The 24297-nt window shown below is 34.7% G+C and overlaps 4 protein-coding genes across 4 annotated transcripts; 2 read left to right on the top strand and 2 right to left on the bottom strand.

The window, feature by feature from the left end:
• Nucleotides 1–55: 55 nt before the first annotated feature.
• On the bottom strand, nt 56–6100 carry LOC112788970 (coatomer subunit gamma-2). The gene is made up of 18 exons (XM_025830658.3): nt 5827–6100; nt 5332–5429; nt 5176–5226; nt 4918–5031; nt 4609–4809; nt 4433–4534; nt 4132–4239; nt 3821–4054; nt 3291–3541; nt 2999–3170; nt 2754–2909; nt 2557–2607; nt 2284–2424; nt 2016–2213; nt 1776–1907; nt 1518–1691; nt 864–1103; nt 56–556 (listed from the first exon to the last, which is right to left on the bottom strand). Exons 1-18 carry the CDS (start codon nt 5870–5872, stop codon nt 362–364), a joined length of 2664 nt encoding a protein of 887 aa, XP_025686443.1. The 5' UTR covers nt 5873–6100; the 3' UTR covers nt 56–361.
• Nucleotides 6101–6680: 580 nt separating this feature from the next.
• On the top strand, nt 6681–10108 carry LOC112788972 (guanine nucleotide-binding protein subunit beta). Its single transcript, XM_025830660.3, has 6 exons — nt 6681–7174; nt 7279–7373; nt 7760–8184; nt 8907–9264; nt 9349–9462; nt 9726–10108. The coding sequence occupies exons 1-6, from the start codon at nt 7048–7050 to the stop codon at nt 9759–9761; spliced, it is 1155 nt and encodes a 384-aa protein (XP_025686445.1). The 5' UTR covers nt 6681–7047; the 3' UTR covers nt 9762–10108.
• Nucleotides 10109–10335: 227 nt separating this feature from the next.
• LOC112788969 (coatomer subunit gamma-2) lies at nt 10336–17799 on the bottom strand. Its single transcript, XM_025830657.2, has 18 exons — nt 17544–17799; nt 16952–17049; nt 16790–16840; nt 16542–16655; nt 16218–16418; nt 16038–16139; nt 15657–15764; nt 15344–15577; nt 14819–15069; nt 14534–14705; nt 14289–14444; nt 14109–14159; nt 12560–12700; nt 12292–12489; nt 12052–12183; nt 11792–11965; nt 11192–11431; nt 10336–10824 (listed from the first exon to the last, which is right to left on the bottom strand). The coding sequence occupies exons 1-18, from the start codon at nt 17587–17589 to the stop codon at nt 10630–10632; spliced, it is 2664 nt and encodes an 887-aa protein (XP_025686442.1). The 5' UTR covers nt 17590–17799; the 3' UTR covers nt 10336–10629.
• Nucleotides 17800–20047: 2248 nt separating this feature from the next.
• Nucleotides 20048–23833, top strand: LOC112788973 (ras-related protein Rab7). Its single transcript, XM_025830661.2, has 7 exons — nt 20048–20596; nt 20925–20951; nt 21114–21213; nt 21984–22130; nt 22233–22313; nt 22472–22617; nt 23556–23833. Exons 1-7 carry the CDS (start codon nt 20544–20546, stop codon nt 23620–23622), a joined length of 621 nt encoding a protein of 206 aa, XP_025686446.1. The 5' UTR covers nt 20048–20543; the 3' UTR covers nt 23623–23833.
• The last annotated feature ends 464 nt before the right edge of the window (nt 23834–24297 follow it).

Genomic DNA, 24297 nt, shown 5'->3' with positions numbered 1-24297 from the left:
GTAATGATATCAAGAAATAAACAATAGATTTCAAAACTAAGTAGGAGAGAATATCTTTCAGACAAGACAATTGCTATTGAACAAATATCGATTCATTGTCGAAACAAATATTAAGGTGAATGCACAAAATTTGTATAAAATGTTCTACAAAGAGAATGAAGTATAAATGTATAATAATCAAGACTTTGGAGTATGGTTGCTAGTCTAACAAGCATGCAGTAAGTGACAAATAAATGGTGCATATGCCAAGTCCAAAGCGTACAGTTCTGCAATTCTTTACACACGTCTATCTATGACTCTATGTTGCTATTTAACTCCAATTTCATCAAGAGAAAGGCCGAGCTGAGTCAACGTTTGTTCTTTAGCCGCTTGCCACAATCTCGTGAATGGCATCACTGACGGTTTCATCCTCGGATCTGACGGCCAGTTTCATTGCAACATCCTTAGGACCGTCAAGTCCGAAGGACAACCGCACAAGCACTTTGATGTTCCCTATGTATACACCTGACAGTAAACATGTGTGCGACCTTGAATTGGGAGGGACAACCTCCGTGCCCTACAAAGTGGACAAGATGAGAGTCATGAAAAGATACACACAAATGATACTCTACTTTTATCCTTACAAAGTTCAACTTCCGATTCTTTTAAAGGAACACAATGAATGAGAGCAACAAATTCTTTTGTATGCACCAATGTACTTGAATCTATATGTGAGATATGTCAAACTCTGAAAACTTACGGTGTAGAAGATTAATCTTGTACAGAACCAAATATTGAACAATCGGCTTATTAACAGACTAAGAAGAATAGGTCTCAAAACAAGAAACATGAAACGATGCAGCAAATCGACATCAACGGCTTACCTCACAAGGCTGCATGCCAAGAAGAGTGATGACCGCATTTACAGCTTTGGCCAAACTCTCCCTCGGGCCAAGACCATATTCATCTACTCGTTCACAATCAGGTCCCATACCTTCCCAAGCATTCCTGAAATTGGAGACCCCCACTTTCAATATGTAATCTGCCGCAACAACCTCCAGATCCTCCAGCTGGTATTCATCTTCAACACCATCTTCTTCTGCCTCACCAGTGGATGGGTCAACCTGATCAAAATCAAATTTATGTAGTAGTGATGAGATTTCCAGTTTTCCACAACCAAAAAAATGTAATCAAATTATTTTTTATACACAAAATGGATTATATGAAGTGGTGAGACCCACTCATTTATTTTCTTTTGATACTCTAAGATCCACTCATTTATGCAAAGGGGAAACGGTGTGGCCAAATCATTCTAGCAATTCCAATAAAAATTCTGATAAAACACTGGCTGCCGAGTATTTTCAACTTTTTGTTACACAAAAATATGGTAGGTTGTAATTTCAAAAAATTTCTGGCATAAGGAAAAAAAAAATAAAAAATACAAGCTCTAGGCATGAAATATACACATCATCATATACATACTGGGGTGACTGAGATAAAGGAAACCAAAAGCTTAGAAGAATAAAAGGGAAACATACCTCTTTAACAATAAATCTCAGGATGTTAGCGAATTTTCCAACTGTTGCCAATCCCTCAGGCTTCTCGAATGCCACAAAAGTTTGCCCAGGTGAATCATAAGGAAGAGACCTGAGAGGCTTGGAGAACACCTCAGAAAATTCTTCTGCTTCTGAAGCATCCACAATTACAATAACCTGGTATATGGGAAAAGATTATATATAGTCAACCCAGAGAGGTAGTGTGGTATGAAATTGTACAGTAAATGTATTTCACATTACATTTTCTAACAACTGCTCCGGTATTGTGTTTGTGCAGTTGTACTGAAACACAATATGCTTGTCAAATACGTGTTTAACAACATTAACAGCATATTCTGTCTCTGCTTCGGTAAGCTCCACTGGTGCTGAGGACTGGAAAGAAATATGATGTCAGCATACATATCATATTGGATATAAAAGGAAAAATATAAAACTAACGGGTTCAGGAAGAAAAAAAAAGAAAAAAAAGGTGAAAAAAACCTTGAAAAGCTTCCCAAAGTTTGCAAACTCAGGAATGGACAAAAGCATCCTTTCATATGAATCAACAGTAGACGGGGGCCCACTACTAGAGACACCCAAACCAGCTGGCTTTTTACCAGGTGCTTTCTTCTCTGCAAGAGGCGCAGACTTCACCTCCCTGGGCACTGAGTTAATGTCAAAAGGCTCTTCAGAAGGCACCTGCATTCACATTCAGAACATTAGATATGTCCTTAACAAATGAAGAGCAAGAAAAATGGATATGACTTACATAATTTTTCAAACTAGTCTCAAGATTGACAAGTGGGATATCAAATGACCCAAAGAGGAAGTCCTTCACATCTTTATCAGTCTCAACAACTGAACCATCGCCTCCAAGCGTATTCTGATAAAGTGTTGCCCTATCACGGACCTACATAGAAATTAAAAAGAACATAAAAATCAAAGCAGGTAGCAGTTTTACACATCTCCAGGGGAGAAAATCTGTGATATCAAACACCATGCAATTACAGAAATCCCTTAAAAGATATGTTTAGAAATTTACCTCATCATCACTGTCAAAAACACACCGCCTTAGCAGAACAAATATGCGGGGCTGAAAAGGGTACATATGAGGTTTCAGACTAATTTAATAGCAACTTCACATTAAAATAACTAAAGAAAATATTACAGATATACTATCCACTAGAAAAAAAAAATAATAATAATAACAATAAAATAATAAAGAGAGGCAAGTTACACCTTTAACTCATCAACTGCAGCCCCAAACTTTGCTAGCGTGCTCACAGCACTGGCCCTAACAGTTGCATTCTCAAGATGTACTCTGTTATAAATATAACGAATATATTTGCTCGGATCTGATGTCTTTGGGCCTTCAACTCCCAGAAAGTGTAGTATCTAGGGTATGACAGGGAAAAAACAATGATTGATGACAAGTGATAAAATTTCAAAACCACACAATAAAGAACAAAGTAAAAAAATAATACCTGTGTGGACAAATAAGTGAATTCACAATCTTCAATGAACTCACAAAGATGGAGCAGCCCACTTTCCTTAGCATCAGGGATATCTCGAATCAGAATCACAATTGAATCTACAATTGCTTTCTTGTAATCAAAACCACCTTCTTCCCTAAGAATGTTACTCAGGAAGTTCATCCTGAATAATGTCATCACAGAACCCATTAATTTAGACTAAATCACTTATCTAGAAAGATATTCGTATGAAATATGTAACATCTGGGAAAAAGGAAACCAACAGAATGACGCATATACTCACAGAGATCTATATTTTAAGGGGAACTTCAAGCATAATGATCTTATTGCTTCAACGACAACAATCTTGAATTCATCCGCAATATCAGACATGAAATTTGTAATCTGCTTCATAAGACGGTCTACGCTGGATTCGTTACCTGTTTTCAAAAGAGTAGTAATAGCTAGTGTAGCAATGCTTCTGTTCTGGTCAGAAATCAAACTTTCCATATCAATGTTGCAGTTAGTGACGGCCATTGGATGTTTCATTGCAACCTGTAAAGTTCAAAGCTATATTCAACAATTATGAATAAAAGTAACTGATCAGGTTTGACCAACATAAATCCTATGATGCATTAGCTAACACAATTTATGAACTCAGAAGATTTTTTAAAAGTTTTTCAACTGACTTCCCCCAAAACATAACAGGCAAAAGGCAAAACCTCCCTTGAGGGGGGAACAGGGATTGTGCTGGACCCTTTCTCAGAATCAATGAAACCAAAAAAAGCATTTTTTTTTTCTCCCCTCAAATTCAAATGATAAAAGAAAGTTAACCTTGTTCAAAGTTCGGACAGCTGCAAATCTCAAAACTGGCTTAGAAGAACTCAAGAAGAGCTGAAGAACGGTAATTGCTGGTGTTAATTCTCGGCTTGTTACACCATTGAGCTCTGTAATTGCTCTGGCAGCTTCAAAAATCACCATCTCTGATTTGTGACGAAGGCAACCCTCAAGATAATCATAGAAGGGGCGGTCACCTGCTTGTGTATTATTTCCTGATTCCCGAATAACCTGCAAACAATATGCATTAAATATTATGCAAACAAATATCATCCCAGCGATAGAAATACGCGAAAAGTAAAGCACACCTGACTTGTATAACGAATCAAAAGGCACTGGGCCAAAGGTGAGCGGACAGTTCCCCTTGTCAAGCTGGTAACCAGCTTGCTAACAGCTAGTCGATCATTCTGCCGTATCTGCAATGTTGTAAACCACCATGTGTCACTAAACTGTTTGTAATTCACAGTTGATTACCATGTAAAAATAAAACTAGGATCCTGACTTACTAAATGATTTATAATGATCAATAAAGTATTTATTTTAGTTCAACTTATTTTGCAACACCAAGAACCTGTATATGTATGTTATCAAAGCATTCATGCAGCATACCTGATGTAGCAAAGCCAGTGCATGAAACTGTACAAGAGGTGATCTTGATTGAACAGCTTCCTGAACCTCATTGCTCCACCTTTTTACTATCTCAGGATTTGTCTGAAAGGGGTGATATAAGATAAGCAAGCAATAGAATCTGCTGAATAAGGACAAACTATAAAACTAAGTATTACCTGGAGGAGATGTATGCCACTAACGAGGGCTGCACTTGCAACGACTGGATTCTTATCTACAATGGCTTGTTTCAAATACCGCTCAATTTGGGTAAGGAGCGTTCCATCTGTGATACGACAAAGCACACGAATGGCATTTGCCCTATACATATCAATCTTACTATTCATGTCCTTCATAAGAGAGCTTGTGACAATGATAACCTTTGGAACAAAAGAAAAAACAAAAGAGAGAACAGTCAGAAACTAAATTTTTAATGCACAGATCAATGTCTATCTGACAAATAATGAAGTTTGCGTGAGAATTTGTACCTCATCTGAAGAAGGGGAGAGTTCCTTTATTATGAGGTAGACCATTCTCCTAAGCCCAAGATCTCGAGACTGGAAGAGCTTTGTCACAGCAAAGAAAACTTCTGTGGCTTCAACCTACACAATTGAAGCAAGAATAAATTACAAAATATCAATGACTCTAACATGATTATGCAGGCTCAATCTATAAACAAGTGTTCAAGGTACAAAACAGATAACTCTCCACAACAGATAAATGGAAACTTAGGCAAAACTCTTTACCTTTGTAAATGTATCTCCCTGATTCAGTAGGTATAACAGTTTTGTAATAACCTTGAAAAGGTACAACGAACAAACACAATATCAAATTCAACTGCTGAATAACTCGACTGAAACAAGATAGATTACCTAGCTGAGGATAGATAAATAAATAAAAACCTGTGAACATCTCCTAGCATCTAGTTGCGGGTCATTAAAAACCCTGGCCTCCTGAAGAACAGCCCCTTTTTCAATTCCCAAGAAGGGAGAATACTCAGCTGTTAAACAAACCGGAGAAAAAATGAAATTAATACAACACATTCATGATAGTACACTCAAATTCATCTCAGTATACAAGCGTGACTCCGGAGCAACATGCGAAAACTAGCTATGAAGAATATGAATGAATCAACTGAGCAGTATAACGAATTCTAAACAATCAATTGCAAAGAAATAACGATCTGCATTGCAAATTACGTGCCTAAATCAACACAAGTATCTTAATAAACTAGGTCCTATGTCGAATCGGAACCAGATCAACAAGGCACCGACACGAGGATCTAAGAATGAGAAACAGGAATTAAGCATTGGATCTGGAAGCGAAACATAGTGATGGAGGAGTGGCAGAGAAAGAAAGAAAGTAGGAAGAAGAAAGGGAAAGAAAGAATGAAGGACCTTCGTCGTCGTGGTCATCGTCCTTCTTCACTAGAGGCTGAGCCATGGGCGGAGCAGAAGGTGGTGAATCCGCGAGATCTGGAAGTTTCAGCTATGTAGGTGCCTCTGCTGAGTACCACTTAACTTCACAAATGAAAGAAAATACGAAGAAGAAGAAGAAGAAGAAGAAGAAATGTGGTATTGTAAAGTTTAAACGCAAAATCGGGGTGTACCTTCAAGTTCTACCTTTTTTTTAAAAAAAAAAGAATAAATTAAATTTCAATGCATAAACCACAGAGATCTAGTTAAGTAATTTCTTACAAGTAAGTAACAATTTTGATCGTTAAATATTATAATTTTCACAAAATAAATTTCAAAAAAATAAATAATAAAATAATCTTTTAAAAATATGTTTTACTTGACAAATTCAATTAAATATTTAATTAATTTGTTTATATGCGTTTAGTTTATTTTATTATTTGTATTTTAAAAAATTTATTTTGTCTACATTGTAATTTTTTTAAATATGAATTTCAATGAGATTAAAAATTTGTCATGGATCTTCTATTAATAGATATTCAAAAATTTGTCTAAAAAAATTTAAATATTAAGTATTCTTTTGTATTGTTTTTGGTAAATAAGAAATAATTATTTTTGCAACACCTATATGAATAGTCATAAAAGTTGTAATTAAATTAAATTGTTTAAATAAATCACATAGTTAGGAACATTGAAATTTATTTAGATTAAGTTAATTCTTAAATACTTTGATAGAACATATTGGTATTTATGTATACCAAAAAATAAAATATATTAGATCCAACTCCTCTAAAATAATCCACTTAAATTGATTTGCATCATTAAAATAAGTCAATGACTTCAGACAAGTTAAATCATTTGATATTATTCATATAATAAATATTAAGTAATCAATATTTTTTATATTTATCTTAGAACTAACAGCATGCAATTCTTTAATTTTTTTTTAGTAAAAATGTTGGTGTTTTTAAATTTTTTAAAAAATCTTATTTAAGTATTTCAGAAAGAAAAAAAAAATTGCCACTTCCAGTTCAGCTCAGGTACTACACCTTGCTGCTGCTTCTTCTTCTTCTTCTTGACTTCTTCCGATTTTCTACTGAAGAAGAAGAACCCATCATTCGATCCACATAAATTTCCTAACTTGCATTCATTGTGAACAAACTGAACTTGTATTGCGCTGTGAAAAATCACATTCATATTCATATGTCCCTTTCTCAACCCAAAATGTCCGTTGCTGAGCTCAAGGAGCGTCACTTAGCTGCCACTGACACACTCAACAATCTCAAACAACGTTTAAACCATACACGCCGTTCTTTGCTTGATACTGATCGTAAACCCAAAAACAATTTCTTTTTTTTTTTACTCTATACTGCGGAATTTGGTTTAGATCTACTGAACTCATTGTTTGAACTATTTTTGTTTTGTTGATTTCAGTTGCTGGGTATGCGAGGTCTCAGGGCAAGAGTCCTGTGACTTTTGGACCCACCGATCTGGTTTGCTGTAGAACTTTGCAGGGACATACAGGAAAGGTACCCTTTTTCATCCTCTTCTTTATGCATTATTTGCTTGTTCTTTTGCTTCAGTAAGCTTGGGTTTGACTTTTCGGTCTCAAGAACACATTTGTTGTAAATGGTTATGGAATTGCCTTATCATATCAAGCGTTAGTATGTTGAGACTTAAAGAATTATGGAAAAGATTATACCTTGAAAGTTGAAGCTGTAGAGTGGAGATTATTCTATTTATATAGCTTAGCTGCATTAACAAATTTGTTTAAGAAATTAAGCTTGATCAAAAGAGTTGTTTACTTCTTCCTTCTCTGCTTCATTGGTCAGTTATATTGACAAAATTTAGAGTAGCTTACTGAACATGAAACTTGAAGAATTTAGATAACTTCATTTTCATTCAAATGTTATAGGTGTATTCATTAGATTGGACGTCTGAGAGGAATCGGATTGTTAGTGCATCCCAAGATGGCCGATTAATCGTTTGGAATGCTCTAACAAGGCAGAAAATCCATGCCATAAAGCTGCCTTGTGCATGGGTCATGACAACTGCATTCTCGCCAACTGGTCAGTCGGTTGCATGCGGTGGTCTTGATAGTGTTTGCTCTATTTTCAATCTGAATTCTGCCACTGACAAGGATGGGAATCTACCTGTTTCCCGGATGCTTAGCGGACACAAGGGTTACATTTCATCTTGTCAATATGTTCCAGATGAAGACACTCACTTAATTACTGGTTCTGGTGATCAGACTTGTGTTCTATGGGATATTACAACTGGCCTTAAAACCTCTGTCTTCGGAGGTGAATTTCAGTCTGGACATACTGCAGATGTACTTAGGTATGTTTGGTGATTTGCTGAAACTAATTTTACTATTTGTGTCGATATTTGTTTTTCAGAGCATGGAGTATATTATTATCCCCGTCACTGTACTTTGCATTTACCATACCTTTTTCCGTTTTCATTACACAGACATACAAATAACTCCCATCTCTTTTTGGAAAACATTGCATCAACTTCAAAACAGTGCTGGGTTTACTTGATTCAATTTATCATGGATGTTTCATAGTCAAATATTATTCCCATGCCATTCATCTTTAAATTTGAGAAAAGGGAAGAGCACATTTGTTTTAGGGTGCGGCAGAGTTAAATGATTGCTTTAAGTGTCCAATGCTTTGAATTAAAACCAAAATATTGAATGTTCTCTTCCCTTTCACCACAGGACACTCGTCAGATAATCTTTTAGTCAAAGAACTTGTTAGGCATGATACTACTTTGGAAATCTTATTATTTGGCATTTTATGAATGGTACATGTATTAGGGTGAGGAGAGTAACACACTATCGATGTACAATTGTTGTTTTTAACTTGTTGGGGGAGGAAAGAATAATCTGGCCACTTTAGCTTCATAAGATGAAGTATCTATATAATTTGAATAATTTTTTTCTTCTGCACTTCCATTGATAAGATTTTGAAATTTTGATGGTGATCAATATGGTGGCTAGATATATGTTATTATGCAATCATATCTTAGGAATATGCTGTTACTTTGTCCTACCTCAGCATCTCCATTAACGGCTCCAACTCAAGAATATTTGCATCTGGTTCTTGTGATGCCACTGCTCGATTATGGGATACTCGTGTGGCAAGTCGAGCAGTTCGGACATTCCATGGGCATGAAGGAGATGTTAATTCAGTCAAGTTCTTTCCAGATGGAAATAGATTTGGTACTGGCTCAGATGATGGAACATGCAGATTGTTTGACATTCGGACTGGACACCAACTTCAAGTATATTGTCAGAAGCACAGTGACAATGACATTCCACCCGTGACCTCCATTGCATTCTCCATATCAGGAAGACTCCTTTTTGCTGGATACACAAATGGAGATTGCTATGTCTGGGACACTTTGTTGGCAAAGGTTCTCACTTTGTGCCTTAATGTAATGTAATTTGAAAGCTTGTTAAATTTTGTAAGGTATGCTTGATTATTTGTTCCTTTGCAGGTGGTGTTGAATTTAGGGTCTCTTCAAGACTCTCATGAGGGCAGGATCAGCTGTTTAGGTCTGGCAGCTGATGGAAGTGCCTTGTGTACAGGAAGTTGGGACACAAACCTAAAGGTGATCATTGCACTTTGGCCTTATAAAATATCCCCTCTATTCTTTTTTATCTAGGATGATAACTGTATCTAGATACATTGATAAAAAGAGAGTAAGATGCTACAAAGTTGGGTTACCAGTTATGAAATTAGGTTATATGTGTGCTTGACTTGAGTTTCCAATAGTCAATAGATATTATAGGATGAAAACAGTGATGCAACTGAATCTAGTATGCTTTTTTCACTTGTAGATCTTGTGTGCTAACAACTTTGCTGTCTTAGCAGATATGGGCATTTGGAGGGCATAGGAGGATGGTCTGAGCCATTGAAGGTGGGGCAAAGACTTATTGAGTTCCCTTGTTAGGTCCATTGATATGAAAGCATTATTGGTGGATGTGAATGTTCCTGGAGCATTCATTAAATGTTTCAGAAGCGTGCAGGTGTTTCTCCATTGTAGGAGAAGAATAGTGTGGAATGCGAAGGTTATAACCTTTTTGCATTGGAACTAGGGCGACTGATCATTTTACCCTTGTGTCCATTTGTCAATGTGTGTAAACCATAATGGACTTTGATTTCTTGCCTCTCCAATGTCAATGTAGCATGCAATACTATGTAGAATTGTATAAAAATATTAAAATCAAATTTGTTGTGCTGACCGTCTTATCTTTCTTTTGGTGTTCAAAAAATTAGAGTATTTTTCCAATTTTAGAATGCTCATGCAGTCGTGCGTACTATTTTAACTAAGTGAATGCGGCAAAACTTATCATTTCATTTCATTTGTGTTTTGAAGTAAACTGACTGAACCAAAACTTATCCCGATAATGATGTGTAAAGAATATATTTCAAACCTAAATAAGAGAGAATGCCTTTGAACCTTTCGCAGTAGACATTGCGATTGAACAAAATGTCAAATTCATTGACGAAACAAACATTATATGGCGAATCCGCAAAATTCATAATACATTTGCTACAAAGAAAATGATGTATAGAAGATTAAAAGTAAAATAATCACGACTTCCGAGTATGGTTGCTAGTCTAACAAGCCTGCAGTAAGTGACATAAATTGCAAATGCGTCCAAAGCGTACAGTTCTGCAATTCTTTACACACGTCTATCTATTTGCTATTTAACTCCATTTTCCTTAACAAAAAGAAAGGCCGAGTTGAATCAACAATTCTTGACTTGGTGAACTAGCCGCTAGCCACGATCTCATGAATGGCGTCGCTCACGGCTTCATCCTCAGATCTGACAGCCAGTTTCATCGCCACATCCTTAGGACCATCGAGTCCAAAGGACAACCGTACAAGCACTTTAATGTTCCCTATGTATACCCCTGACAGCAAACATGTGTGTGACCTTGAATTGGGTGGGACAACCTCCGTGCCCTGCAAAGTGGACAAGATGAAAGTTAATAAGACACCACTTTTCTGAAGAAAATAACACTATACCAGTAAATAAACCATAAGCAGATATTAAATATTTAAGAAACTCAACTTTTTTCCTAACAAACTTCAACTTCCCATTCTTTCAAAGGAAAAGATGAATCAGAGCAAGAAAGTCTTTTATATCATCATATGGGTCACCATATTTGAATCTATATATACGAGATATATCTATAACTCAGAAAACCTAGGGAGTAGAAGATTATCATGTATAGCACCAAGCAATGTACAAATGGCTTGTAACCAGACCAAAAATAAAGACCTCTAAACAAAAACATCTACCAATGCAGTAATTGACATTGACAGCTACCTCACAAGGCTGCATGCCAAGAAGATTGATGACTGTATTTACAGCTTCGGCCAGACTCTCCCTTGGGCCAAGACCATATTCATCTACTCGTTCACAATCAGCTCCCATACTTTCCCATGCATTCCTGAAATTAGAGACCCCAACTTTCAATATGTAATCTGCTGCAACAACATCCAGTTCCTCCAGCTGGTATTCATCTTCAACTCCATCTTCTTCAGCCTCACCAGTGGATGGGTCAACCTGATCAAAATTTATGTAGTAGTGATGAAGTTTCCACAACCACAAAATGCAACCAATTTTTTTTTACACAAAACATGGTGATAGTTGGATGAAATAAAGTGGAAAGACTGACCTAGTTATTTATGCGAGGGTTACTGGCATTGTAACATCATTCTACAAATAAAATTCTGACAAAAATACTTGTTGTCTACTATGTTCCTTGCACAAAAATATTGTAGGTTTTGTTTTCTAAAAAGTTCTTGGTGTCAAAAAAGAATACAAGCTCTAGGCATGAAACATACACATCATCATACATATTGGGAGACTGGGACAAAGAGAAGTAGAGAACCAAGAGCTTAGAAGAATAAAAGGGAAACATACCTCTTTAACAAAAAATTTCAGAATGTTAGAAAATTTTCCAACTGTTGGCAATCCCTCAGGCTTCTCAAATGCCACAAAAGTCTGCCCAGGTGAATCATAAGGAAGAGACCTGAGAGGCTTGGAGAACACCTCGGAAAATTCTTCTGCTTCTGAAGCATCCACAATTACAATAACCTGGTATTGGGGGGAAAAGATCAAATATAATTGAACCAGAGTTAACTGTAGAATAAAAATGTACAGTATCTAATATTGGTCATTACATCTTCCAATAACTGTTCTGGTATTGTGTTTGTGCAGTTGTACTGAAACACAATATGCCTGTCAAATATGTGTTTAACAACATTAACAGCATATTCTGTCTCTGCTTCAGTAAGCTCCACTGGTGCTGAGGACTGGAAAGACATGATGTCAGCATACATTTCAAATTAGATATCTAGACATCAAGACATCCAAAGAAAATTACAGAACTAAAACATTCTGAAAATGTTGGGTGAAAGAACCTTGAATAGCTTTCCAAAGTTTGCAAATTCAGGAATGGACAAAAGCATCCTTTCATATGCATCTGCAGTAGATGGAGGCCCACTAGGAGGAGCACCCAAACCAGTTGGCTTTTTACCCGCTGCTTTCTTCTCTGCAAGAGGTGCAGACTTCACCTCCTTGGGTACTGAGTTAATATCAAAAGGCTCTTCGGAAGGCTCCTGCATTCACATACAGAACATGAGGTATGTCCTTAACAAATGAAGAGCAAGAAAAATGGAAAGCACTTACATAATTTTTCAAACTAGTCTCAAAATTGACAAGTGGAATATCAAATGACCCAAATAGGAAGTCCTTCACATCTTTATCTGTCTCAACAACTGAACCATCACCTCCAAGTGTGTTCAGATAAAGTGTTGCCCTATCACGGACCTGCATAGAAATGAAAATGTTCAACAAAAAATCAAAGAGGGAAGCAGTTCACATACCTCTAGGGCATAAAATCTGCTGATATCATAAACCATGTAATTGTTGTCGGTAGAAACATTGACTAATGACAACATAGAAACTAGGCAAACCTAGTAACTAGTTGCATAGAAACTAAGCACTCCTAGAAAATTATCACTCTAATTTATTATAACGTTTTACAATAGCCTTTTATATTTTTGTATATCAATAAACAAGTCAGTTGTCCATATTTTTCACAATCATATTCTTCAAGGTTCCCTTCATGAGAGGATTAATCCAATAAGAGAACATTTATCTACTCATTGATTTAGGAAAGTTAGAATACTTTCTTTGAATTGAAGTTGCTCAATCAAGCATAGGTGTTGTTATCTCTCTAAAGAAGTATGCTCTGGATATACTGAAGGAAAATGGGATGATAAATTGTGACCAACTGATGACTGTATGGATCTGAATCTCAAGTTATTACCTAATCAATGGGAACTAGTTTCAGGTCCTGAAAAGTACAGAAGACTAGGTGGAAACCTCCTCTATCTCATTATTATTATACCTGATATTTGTTTTACAGTTAGAGTAGTAAGTCAATTTTTGCAATCTCCTTGCTCAAATAAATGGAATGCAATAATGCAAATATTGAGATATATTAAAGGATCTACTGGACGGCGGATACTTTAGGAAGACAGAGGGAGTTCTCAGACTATTGGCTTCAGCGATGCAGATTGGGCAGACTGTCCTATTGATAGGCGATCTACTACAAGTTATTGTGTTTTTTTCTTGGAAAAGTAAAAGGCAAAATATTTTAGCTCATTCTAGTATTGAAGCAGAATACCATGCTATGGCTTGTGAGCTCATTTGGATCAAACACCTTCAAGACTTAAGATTTGGTGACTTCAAAGAAACAAAATTATATTATGATAATTAGACAACTCTTCATATAGATTCTAATCCAGTATTTCTGGGAAGAACAAAACACATTGAAGTTGGTTGTCATTTTGTTCGAGAGAAAGTCCACACAAAAGTAGTGACTGAATCAGTAAGCTCCAGGGAACAACTAGTAGCCAATATCTTCACGAAATCTCTCAGAGGACCTCAGATTTAGTATTTTTGTAGCAAACTTGAAGCATTTAACTTATATGCTCCAGCTTGAGGGGAAATATTGGAAAGAAACATGGTCTACATAGAAACTATGCAAACCTAGTAACTGGCTTTATAGAAACGATGCACACCTAAAAAAGTATCACTCTCAGTTATTGTAATTTCTGAGTTCTGACTATAGTCTTTTACATTTTTGTATATGAATGTTCTACTGTCAATATCAATAGGCAAATCAATTGTTCATATTTTTCACAATCATATTCTCCAAAAGAAAACTTACCTCATCATCACTGTCAAAAACACACCTCCTTAGCAGAACAAATATGCGAGGCTGAAAAGGGCATATATGAGGTTTTAAAGTGAGTTAATACCAATTGTCACAAAAAAAAAAATAAAAGTAAAATCCTAGAGAAATACCATCAACTAGAAAAAATAATTAATAAACAGAGCCAAGTAGCACCTTCAATTCATCAACTGCAGCACCAAACTTTGCCAGTGTGCTCACAGCACTGGCCCTAACAGTTGCATTCTCAAGATGTACTCTGTTATAAATATAATGAATATATTTGCTGGGGTCTGATGTCTTTGGACCTTCAACTCCCAAGAAGTGTAGTATCTAGGGTACAACAGAAAAATGACTGATGCCAAACGATAAAATTCCAAAACCAAATGGTAAAGAACAAAGCACAAAACAAGAGATAATACCTGTGTGGATAAATAAGTGAATTCACAATCTTCAATGAACTCACAAAGATGGAGCAACCCACTTTCCTTAGCATCAGGGATATCTCGAATCAGAATCACAATTGAATCTACGATTGCTTTCTTGTAATCAAAACCACCTTCTTCTCTGAGAATGTTACTTAGGAAGTTCATCCTGAATAATAACATAACAGAACCTGGTAACTTAGACCACTTATCTAGAAAGATATTCATAAGAAAGATGTAACATCCGTGAAAAGAGACCAATAGAGTGACGCATATACTCACAGAGATCTATATTTTAAAGGGAACTTCAAGCACAATGATCTTATTGCTTCTACAACAACAATTTTGAATTCATCAGCAATATCAGACATGAAATTTGTAATCTGCTTCATAAGACGGTCTACACTTGATTCATTTCCTGTCTTTAAAAGAGTGGTAATAGCAAGTGTAGCAATGCTTCTGTTCTGGTCAGAAATTAAACTTTCCATGTCGATGTTGCAGTTAGTTACAGCCATTGGATGTGTCATTGCAACCTGCAAAGTTCAAAGCAATACTCATTAGTTATAAATAAAAGTAATGATCAATTTTAAATCCTGAGATGCATTCGCTGTAAAAGAAAATTTATGAAACTCAGAAGATTTTTCTATTAACAAAAAAATAAAGAAAGAAAAATCAACCAACTTTCCTCAAAATGTAACAGAAAAAATGCTTCCTTAAGGGGGACAAGGGTTGTAATGCAACCTTTCCCAAAATCAACAAGCATAACAAGCATTTCTTATGAAATTCAAACAATTAAAGAAGGTAGACCTTGTTCAAAGTGCGGACAGCTGCAAATCTCAAAACTGGCTTAGAAGAACTCAAGAAGAGTTGAAGAACAGTAATTGCAGGTGTTAATTCTCGACTTGTTACACCATTGAGCTCTGTAATTGCTCTGGCAGCTTCAAAAATAACCATCTCTGACTTGTGACGTAGGCAACTCTCAAGATAATCATAGAAAGGACGGTCCCCTGGTTGTGTATTATTTCCTGACTCACGGATAACCTGCAAAGACTATGCTAAGTGAATTGCATGCAAATAAATATCAAGACAGTGATAGCTACCCATGAAAAAGAAAGCACACCTGACTAGTATAACGGATCAAAAGGCATTGAGCCAAAGGCGAGCGAACAGTTCCCCTTGTCAAGCTGGTAACCAGCTTGCTAACAGCTAGTCGATCATTCTGCCGTATCTGCAATGGCATAAGCCACCACAGGTCACTAACTCTGTTTATAATGCTTAGTAGATTACTATGTAACAATGTAATAATAAAATTAGTATCTTGAGAAGGTAAACCAGATCAGGTTATGTGGATATTTATATAGAACTTTAGAGGAACAGAAATGAACAACAGAATTTGCATTGACTTACAACATTGTTATTAATGATGACACATTATTTAGTATAATTTATTTTGAAACACCTATAGCCGCCTGTATATTATCAAACCATTTGTGCAGTATACCTGATGTAACAAAGCCAGTGCATGAAACTGTACAAGAGGTGCTCTTGATTGAACAGCTTCCTGAACCTCATTGCTCCACCTTTTTACAATCTCGGGATTTGTCTGAAAGGAGTGACATGAGATAAGCAAGCAATGTAATCGAATATGCAGAATAAGAAAACAAATAAAATTTAGTAATACCTGGAGTAGATGAATACCACTAACTAGGGCCGCACTTGCAACAACAGGATTCTTATCTACAATTGCTTGTTTCAAATACCGCTCAATTTGGGTGAGGAGAGTTCCATCCGTGATACGACAAAGCACACGAATGGCATTTGCCCTATACATATCAGTCTTACTATTCATGTCCTTCATGAGAGAGCTTGTGACAATGATAACCTTTGGAACAAAAAAAGAAGAAGGGGGGGGGGATAAAAATGGAAATAGAACAGTCAGAAACTAAATTTGTAACACCAATATTTATATCTGACTAGTAATAAAGTTTGGATGAGAATTTGTAACCTCGTCTGAAGACGGTGAAAGTTCCTTTATTATGAGGTAGACCATTCTCCTTAGCCCAAGATCTCGAGACTGGAAGAGCTTAGTCACGGCAAAGAAAACTTCTGTGGCTTCGATCTATGCAATTGCAGCAAGAACAAATTATGCAAAGGGGCTAAGAAGGACTCTATAAATAAGCAAGGATCTTTAATATATATTAAAGATAACTCCATAAAATAAACAAATTAAAAGGCTCAGGTGAAACTGTTTACCTTTGTAAATGTATCTCCCTGATTCAGTAGGTATAACAGTTTTGTGATAACCTTGAAAATGTACAACATAAAACAACGTCAAAATTCAACTGCTGAATAACTCAAGGGAAACAATATAAATTATGCAGCTGCAGATAAATAAATAAATAAATAAATAGAAACCTGTGAACATCTCCTAGCATCTAGTTGTGGATCATTAAAAACTCTGGCCTCCTGAAGGACGGCCCCCTTTTCAATTCCCAAGAAGGGAGAATACTCGGCTGTTAAAATAACCAGAGTAAAAAAAATATATCAACACCAATATACCTTACATTCATGATAGCATAGTCCAATTCATCAAAATATACCACCGTTATTTGGCACTAAAAATGCAAAATGGAGTTATGAAGAAATCTATCTAGAATATCTATCAACTCAGCAGGATAAGCATTCCTACTTCTAAACAATCCATTGCGCAGAACTAACGATGCGCATTGCAAATTACGTTCCTAGATCAACTCAAGTTTGTTAAAACGATGTTGAATGGAACCAGATCAACACGCGAGAGGTTCAACAGCACACTAACCGAACGATCTAAGCAAATCCTATCGCATCTAGAATGGGAAACGGGAATTAAGCATTGGATCTGGAAGCGAAACTTAGCGATCAAGCAGTAGCAGCATAGAGAGAAAAGAAACTAGGAATTTGCGAAGCAGAAGCACGTAGATAACAGATCGAATTAAGATAGAGATAAGCAAGCGAGAGAATGAATGACCTTCGTCGTCGCGGTCATCGTCTTTCTTCACTAGCGGCTGAGCCATGGGAGGAGCAGAAGATGAATCTGCAAGATCTGGAAGATTCAGCTATGCGAATCTCTCTCTCTGTCTGAAGGTGCCTCTGCTAGTGCACCACTTAACTCCACCAATGGAAAATACGAAGAATAAGAGGAAGAAGAAAATGTGTTATTGTGAAGCTTAAACGCATAGCAGAACAATGATAATAGGTGAGGTGGTAATTTAATTTTTTATTTCTTTATTTATTTGTATTTGGGACCTTATATTTGACTAATAATACAATACAAATTACTGTAAGTACTTGACGAAATGAAAAATTACAACACGAATTTATCAGTTGTGTGAATATTGTAATTATTTGAAAAATTATAAGTCCAACATTTTAATTTTTTAAAACTTAATTGATACTTTATTTTTTTAAAAATTTATCATAATTTTTTCGAAAAAATTGTTGGTATTTTTTTGACAATTTATAAATTCAAAAATCAATTATCTTATTATTCTTTTATTTATATTTACCAAAAATTATTATGAAAAGATTGAATTTAAAAAAAAAAATATTTTTTTTTAAAAATTAATAGACAAAAATTATTTTATATTTGGATTAGATTATTTAAAAAATATTTTTAAGTATTAAAAATGTCTTTTATTTTTATCTTTTTAACTAAAATATTGTTAGCTTCTAAAAAATATAAATAATTTATTTTTTAAAAAAATATATTCAAATAGATTTAAAATTGAATAAAAATACTTTGTTTTTGAAAAAATATATTTTTTCATTCAAAATAACTTATCTAAACACATATTTTTATGCAAAACAGAGCAAAAATTTGACAAAAATGACTATAAAAAAAGAAATTTTTGATAGAGTAATCATGATAACAAAGAGAAATATAGGAGTAAGGGAAGAAAAAAATATGATAATAGTTCATACCATGCTTAAACACTTAAAGTTATGGTCGAAAAAGAGTTATTTAAAAGAAATTGACCTAAAGAAGTGTTTAGAGGAGAGTGTGTCCAACCCAACTTATTTAAAACACGAATATCATTATCTATATCTCATCCGACTTGAAGAATAAGTAACTGTTCTTTCACTATTATTAATATTGTCCACTTAATGAATAACTGCTACAATATAGGTTAATTTCTTATATATTTAGAAAAGAAATCGCCCACTATTTTCATAGATGAAAGATTCAAGAGTAATATCATAATATGCTGCTTTGCCATCATATGCTAAAGATACCAGCATATGCTGCTTTGCCATCCTTATAAATTGAACTGTCCAAGTTTAGCAAAATGTTATTTGTGAAAATGTCAATGAATTTGTCTTTCTTAAATTCACCAATTTTTCTTTTTGTTTGAGAGAATTTTGTTTGGACCAAATAATAGTCTTTAGCTAAGTAATATGACTCCACCTCCAAGGCGTTGGATCTGTCAAAAATGAATTTGTTACAATAGAACCATATAGTACTCATACAAAAATAAGAGGCTACAAAACTCCTTTAAAGAGAGATTGGGCAGATATATATTCTTCACTAACCAAGCTAAGAGAGGTTTGTTGAAGAAATTATCACAATTCAATCTAACATCCAAGTTCTTTCATAGTTTCATGTTCTATGAGCAATCATGCAATTGCAGAGGACGATTAACAAATACTTGAAATTACTACAAGCAACACAACTATTATCTTGAGTCATATGTCTTCTGCAACAAAAGATGAAAAATATTTTTATATTTTTTATTAATTAATTTTTTAAATTAAAAATAAAAAATTTATTTATCATCTTCTCTATATAAATAATAATTATTCAGCTTGTTTAAACTTTATATTTTGAATTTTATATTTTAAAATGACTCCTATAAATAGATTTTATAACCTCCAATAGAAATAGAGACTAATTGTTAATCCTTAAACATGGTGATATTAGATTATACCTTTTTTTTTCTATCAAATATAAGGAGACTCGAACCCATAATTTCTAAGTGAATATGAGAAAATTATGCCATTAAACTATAATTCATTGACAATATTAAATTATATTATTTGAACTATAATTCATTAGAACAAATATTTTTATAATTAAATTTAACTAAGTTACACAAATTTAACAAAAAAATGTGTGCATGTATCACTTTTTTTGTATTTTTCAACACATAATCTTTTATTAAAAAGTACAAAATTTTATTAATATAGTACATAAATTTTTATGAACAATACAAAAAAATTTATACAAAAAACATTTTATCAATATAACATAATTTTTTACATAACACAAAATTTTTTATTTATAACATAACTTTTGTTGTAAAAACTTAGGTACAATTAATTTTATGTAAAATTGATAATTAAAAATTATTAAAAAAATTGAGTAATTTAATTAAATTATTATCTAAAACTCTCGATTATCAATTTCACATCAAATTAACTACAACTAAATTTTCACCAATATTTATACATGACACATAAATTTGCATAACTCATGCGAAGTTACTTAATCACGTAGTTTTCTTGTCCGGAAAATGCACAATAGACTTTATCTACATAATTTGTTAATTAGCTCGTTTCGTGTTCTTAGGTCTTACAAGTTACAACAGTGAACTGCAGAAATAGGATTAGGGCAAAAAAAAAAAAGAGAAAGTTGGAAATTTGTACTAATTTGTAATTTGCCATTTAAGTGAAGTTTATTTATTAAATTAGTGTGTGAATCAGCTACAGCTGTCAGCAGGGGAATATTCTTCTCAATATTAGAAGAAAAAAAATAAAAAAGAAGAAGAAAAAAGATTGGGGGTTGTGTTGTGTGTGTGCTTTGATTTGAGGAGGACTAGAAAGCTCGCCCCAAGTCTCAACTCTCAACGCAACTGCTTTGCTGAGACTCTCAACAGAAAGCGGTTACACCTTTTTCCGATCTCTCTAACAGAACAACAACAACAACAAAAAGCGGTTACACTTTTTTTTCCCGATCGGTGAAAAAGTAACCATGCCTTCCAGAAGAAGAACTCTATTGAAGGTCATCATTCTCGGTGACAGCGGGTAAGTTACTTTTCGATTCCAGTCTTTCTTCTTTGTTGCAATCATGATTTCTCTGCAGATCTTTGCTTTAACCTTCACGATTTCCGTTTTTCTGCCACCTACTTAGCTCAATTCGATCGAATTTTTTTTCTCCCTAGGATCTTGTATTTTTGTCGCTTTCTGCTGCGGAAATTGCCTTTTGTTTTCAACTCTTTTTCTTGATGCATACGCACGATTGGTTGATACTGGAAAGAAATTTTCACTATATTTGATCGTGATTTGAATCATATGTGCACTTTCAATCTTGGTAGCAGCTTGCGTTTATGTAACACTGTTTGTGCTGTTGCAGGGTAGGGAAGACATCTTTGATGAATCAGTATCCTTTGGTGTTTGGTTCTTCAAATTCATTCGTCCTTGCTTTCTTTTTTTTTTTTACGCGATTTGTTTGGTATAGTTTAGCGCTGTACCAAGGGGTTACATATTGAATTTCGGTTGAGTAGACTTAAAAGCATGCATTTCCCTAACAAATATAATTTAGATATGTGAATAAGAAGTTTAGCAACCAGTACAAGGCAACCATTGGAGCGGACTTTTTAACAAAGGAGGTGCAATTTGAAGATAGGCTTTTCACCTTGCAGGTTTGTGAACGGTACTCAGTTGTGCTTTTTTTTTTTTTTTGTGCATGTGTGTGTGCTTGACCATATCCATATGCATAAGCTGGATAATTAGGTAAGGTGGCGAATCTCGGGGATATATCTGACTAGTTGCTTGAAAAATGCTATGTGTTGGACTATTAATTTATCTGATACTACTTAGATTTTTCTGTATTTTATATGTTATATTTCATAATACATACTGATTTTAGGTAAAGAACTTAGGCTGCAACTCTCTAAGTGAACGAAGTTGGATATGTTGTTTCTGAGTGATATCAGCTTGTGGAAAAAAAAACACTTAGTTGGAAATGCATAACATATTTACCCCAGACTCTTACCATTTGTGATGATTTCTCGGATTAAGATTCTTTCCTTGTTGTACCTTTAATATTAGAAAGCCTAAGCCTTAAAGTGTATCAGTTGATGTCTTTGAAACCTATTGGTTCTTCTTCTTGATGTCTTTGAAAATGGGATCTTGGTTGTATCAGTTGGTACTGTTTCCTATTGTGTCTCAGAAATTGTTTTTCATCATATGACACATTTCGATGAGGCACATACATGTGATTAGATATAATGATCTCACTCTTGGAGTGCTATCTGATACATCTATGTAACTTTGTCATATAAATAATGCTTGGACTCTTATCTACATACATGACACAACAATTCTCTTGTTATCTCTTGAAAGTTTTAAGCTACAACAGTTGTCAAGTTTTACTATTCTTTATTCTTATTTTAATATTTGCTCCTTGCAGATTTGGGATACAGCTGGTCAGGAAAGATTCCAAAGCCTAGGAGTTGCTTTCTACCGTGGGGCTGATTGCTGTGTTCTTGTATATGATGTTAATTCAATGAAATCATTCGACAACCTTAACAACTGGAGGGAGGAATTTCTGATTCAGGTAGGCCTGCGTTCCTCTTGCTGGACATATTTCTCAGTCTTATTATCACAAGCAATGTCTAAGTGATTTTTCAAATGTTAAGCTGTGCAATAATTTTTTCAGGCTAGTCCTTCCGATCCAGAGAATTTTCCTTTTGTTGTTATAGGAAACAAGGTAGATATTGATGGTGGAAACAGTAGAGTGGTACGTTTTCTCTTTCCTAGAGTTGGCTGTTTTCCATGTTTCTTTTCTTTCCGTCAAATGTTTGATTAGCTCAGATGTGTTCATACTCATAAAATACCTGAAATATACTGCTGGACAGCTGAACTACTTAACACAAGAAAGTGATTGTGTCACTGCAGGTTTCGGAAAAGAAGGCTCGGGCTTGGTGTGCATCAAAAGGAAATATCCCATATTTTGAGACATCTGCCAAGGAAGGTATTAACGTTGAAGAAGCATTCCAGTGCATAGCCAAGAATGCCCTGAAAAGTGGGGAAGAAGAGGAATTGTAAGTTCTCAAATGTTATCTCTCTTCTTCTTTAGTGTATGTGGACAAATGCAGGCACAAATACATTTAGAATCCCTGATTATAGCATCAGTTAATTGGTTGGGGGAACATACTATAATTCCATTGGTGTTTTAGCTCACAAGAGACATGTTGTCTCTCACTCTCTTCAAAGGGGAAGATCTATAAATGATGATTATGGAAACAATTACAAACCATTACTGACATAATAATAATAATAATAATAAGGCGGGCATCCTTGAATAGTTGACTACTCATTATTAAACCTTGAAGTTACATTAGATAGTACCACCGCACTTTAAAGTTACATTGGATATAGTGGTTCCAGTTTATATAATCATACCCTGCAAATGAGTATAACCGATTCTTTTAAGTTAGCTCTTCGATTCATTTTTTTCTTGATTTAGTTACCAGATATTAGGCTGTGTTCAGTTCTGAGAACAGAACAAGACAGGATACTGAGAACAAGACACAGATGACAAGGACACAAAAATGAGTGTTGTATTTTGTTTGATGATAAATTAAATATAAGAAAGAATAAATTATGAAAGTCTAATTTAATCATTTTTTTCTTGCAAAAAATTTTAGGGAAAATAATATAAAGATAAAAAATATAATTATGTAAAGCTGATAGATAATAAAAGAAGAAATGAAAAAATAAATTGTCGTTTTTTAGTATCCTAGTCTCTTTCTTGTCATGAAGGAAACAAAATATACTAATTCAATGACTCTAGACACAATGTTTGTGTCCATCTCTCATTTGCCAAATATGATTGTGTCTTTATCTCAGTATCCCGTGTCTGGAAACAAACACAGCCTTATAGATCTCGTATATAATTTGGAAAAACTGAAATAATCCGATATGTTATTGATTTCGCGTCTTGACCGAAGCTCTGATTGTGGTAACTGTTTTATTGTAGATACCTACCCGACACAATTGATGTTGGAACCAGCAGTCAGCAACGGACAACAGGTTGTGAATGCTGAGATATAGACTTGTTTTCAATACAATAAAATTTGTCTGTGTTAGCTATTTCTGGTGTCTGAGGCTTCATTGTACATTGGTGTTTGCTCAAAAACATATTGGTCAAGACCTATTTGCATGGTGCCTGTTTGATCGGATTAATTTTTCACCTTGTATGTCATTCCATTATTGTGACAGGCTTGCACGGCTAAGATAATCCTCCAGTTATGAATACTTGATTGCTTATTTTTCTTATTAGATACAATCGCCTAGAGTTCAACGAATCAAGGATAATAATATGATTTTTCCTCGGTCACTAGTTGATAATTGTTATTTCATTTAGTTTAAACATTGTTCAAATTAGATGGGTAAAGACATGGTTTATAGAAAAAATAAATTGTCGTTGTGACTCGGTTGAGGCATGATCAGTAATTACCCGTTGATTGAAATTCGCCAAGCATGATTTTGGGCTTTTGGCACCAGGATTGCGGCTGAATCATAATTAGCTATCAGAATGAATAAATGTGAGGACACACACACATGTATTATATAAGGTGCGCCTTAGGATTCGATAAAATTTTTACACACATCTACGAACATAATCTAAATTTGGTTCGCTCTATCATGTTTGAGCTTTGGCAATTCCACTGAACTTATGTCAAGGAAAAACATAACCTAATGTTTTCCCGTCTGCGAGT

This window comes from Arachis hypogaea, chromosome 3 (assembly GCF_003086295.3).
Source record: "Arachis hypogaea cultivar Tifrunner chromosome 3, arahy.Tifrunner.gnm2.J5K5, whole genome shotgun sequence".
Taxonomy (NCBI): Eukaryota; Viridiplantae; Streptophyta; class Magnoliopsida; order Fabales; family Fabaceae; genus Arachis; species Arachis hypogaea.
The sequence above is the reverse complement of the archived record's forward strand: the minus strand, read 5'-3'. Positions and strand labels throughout refer to the sequence as shown.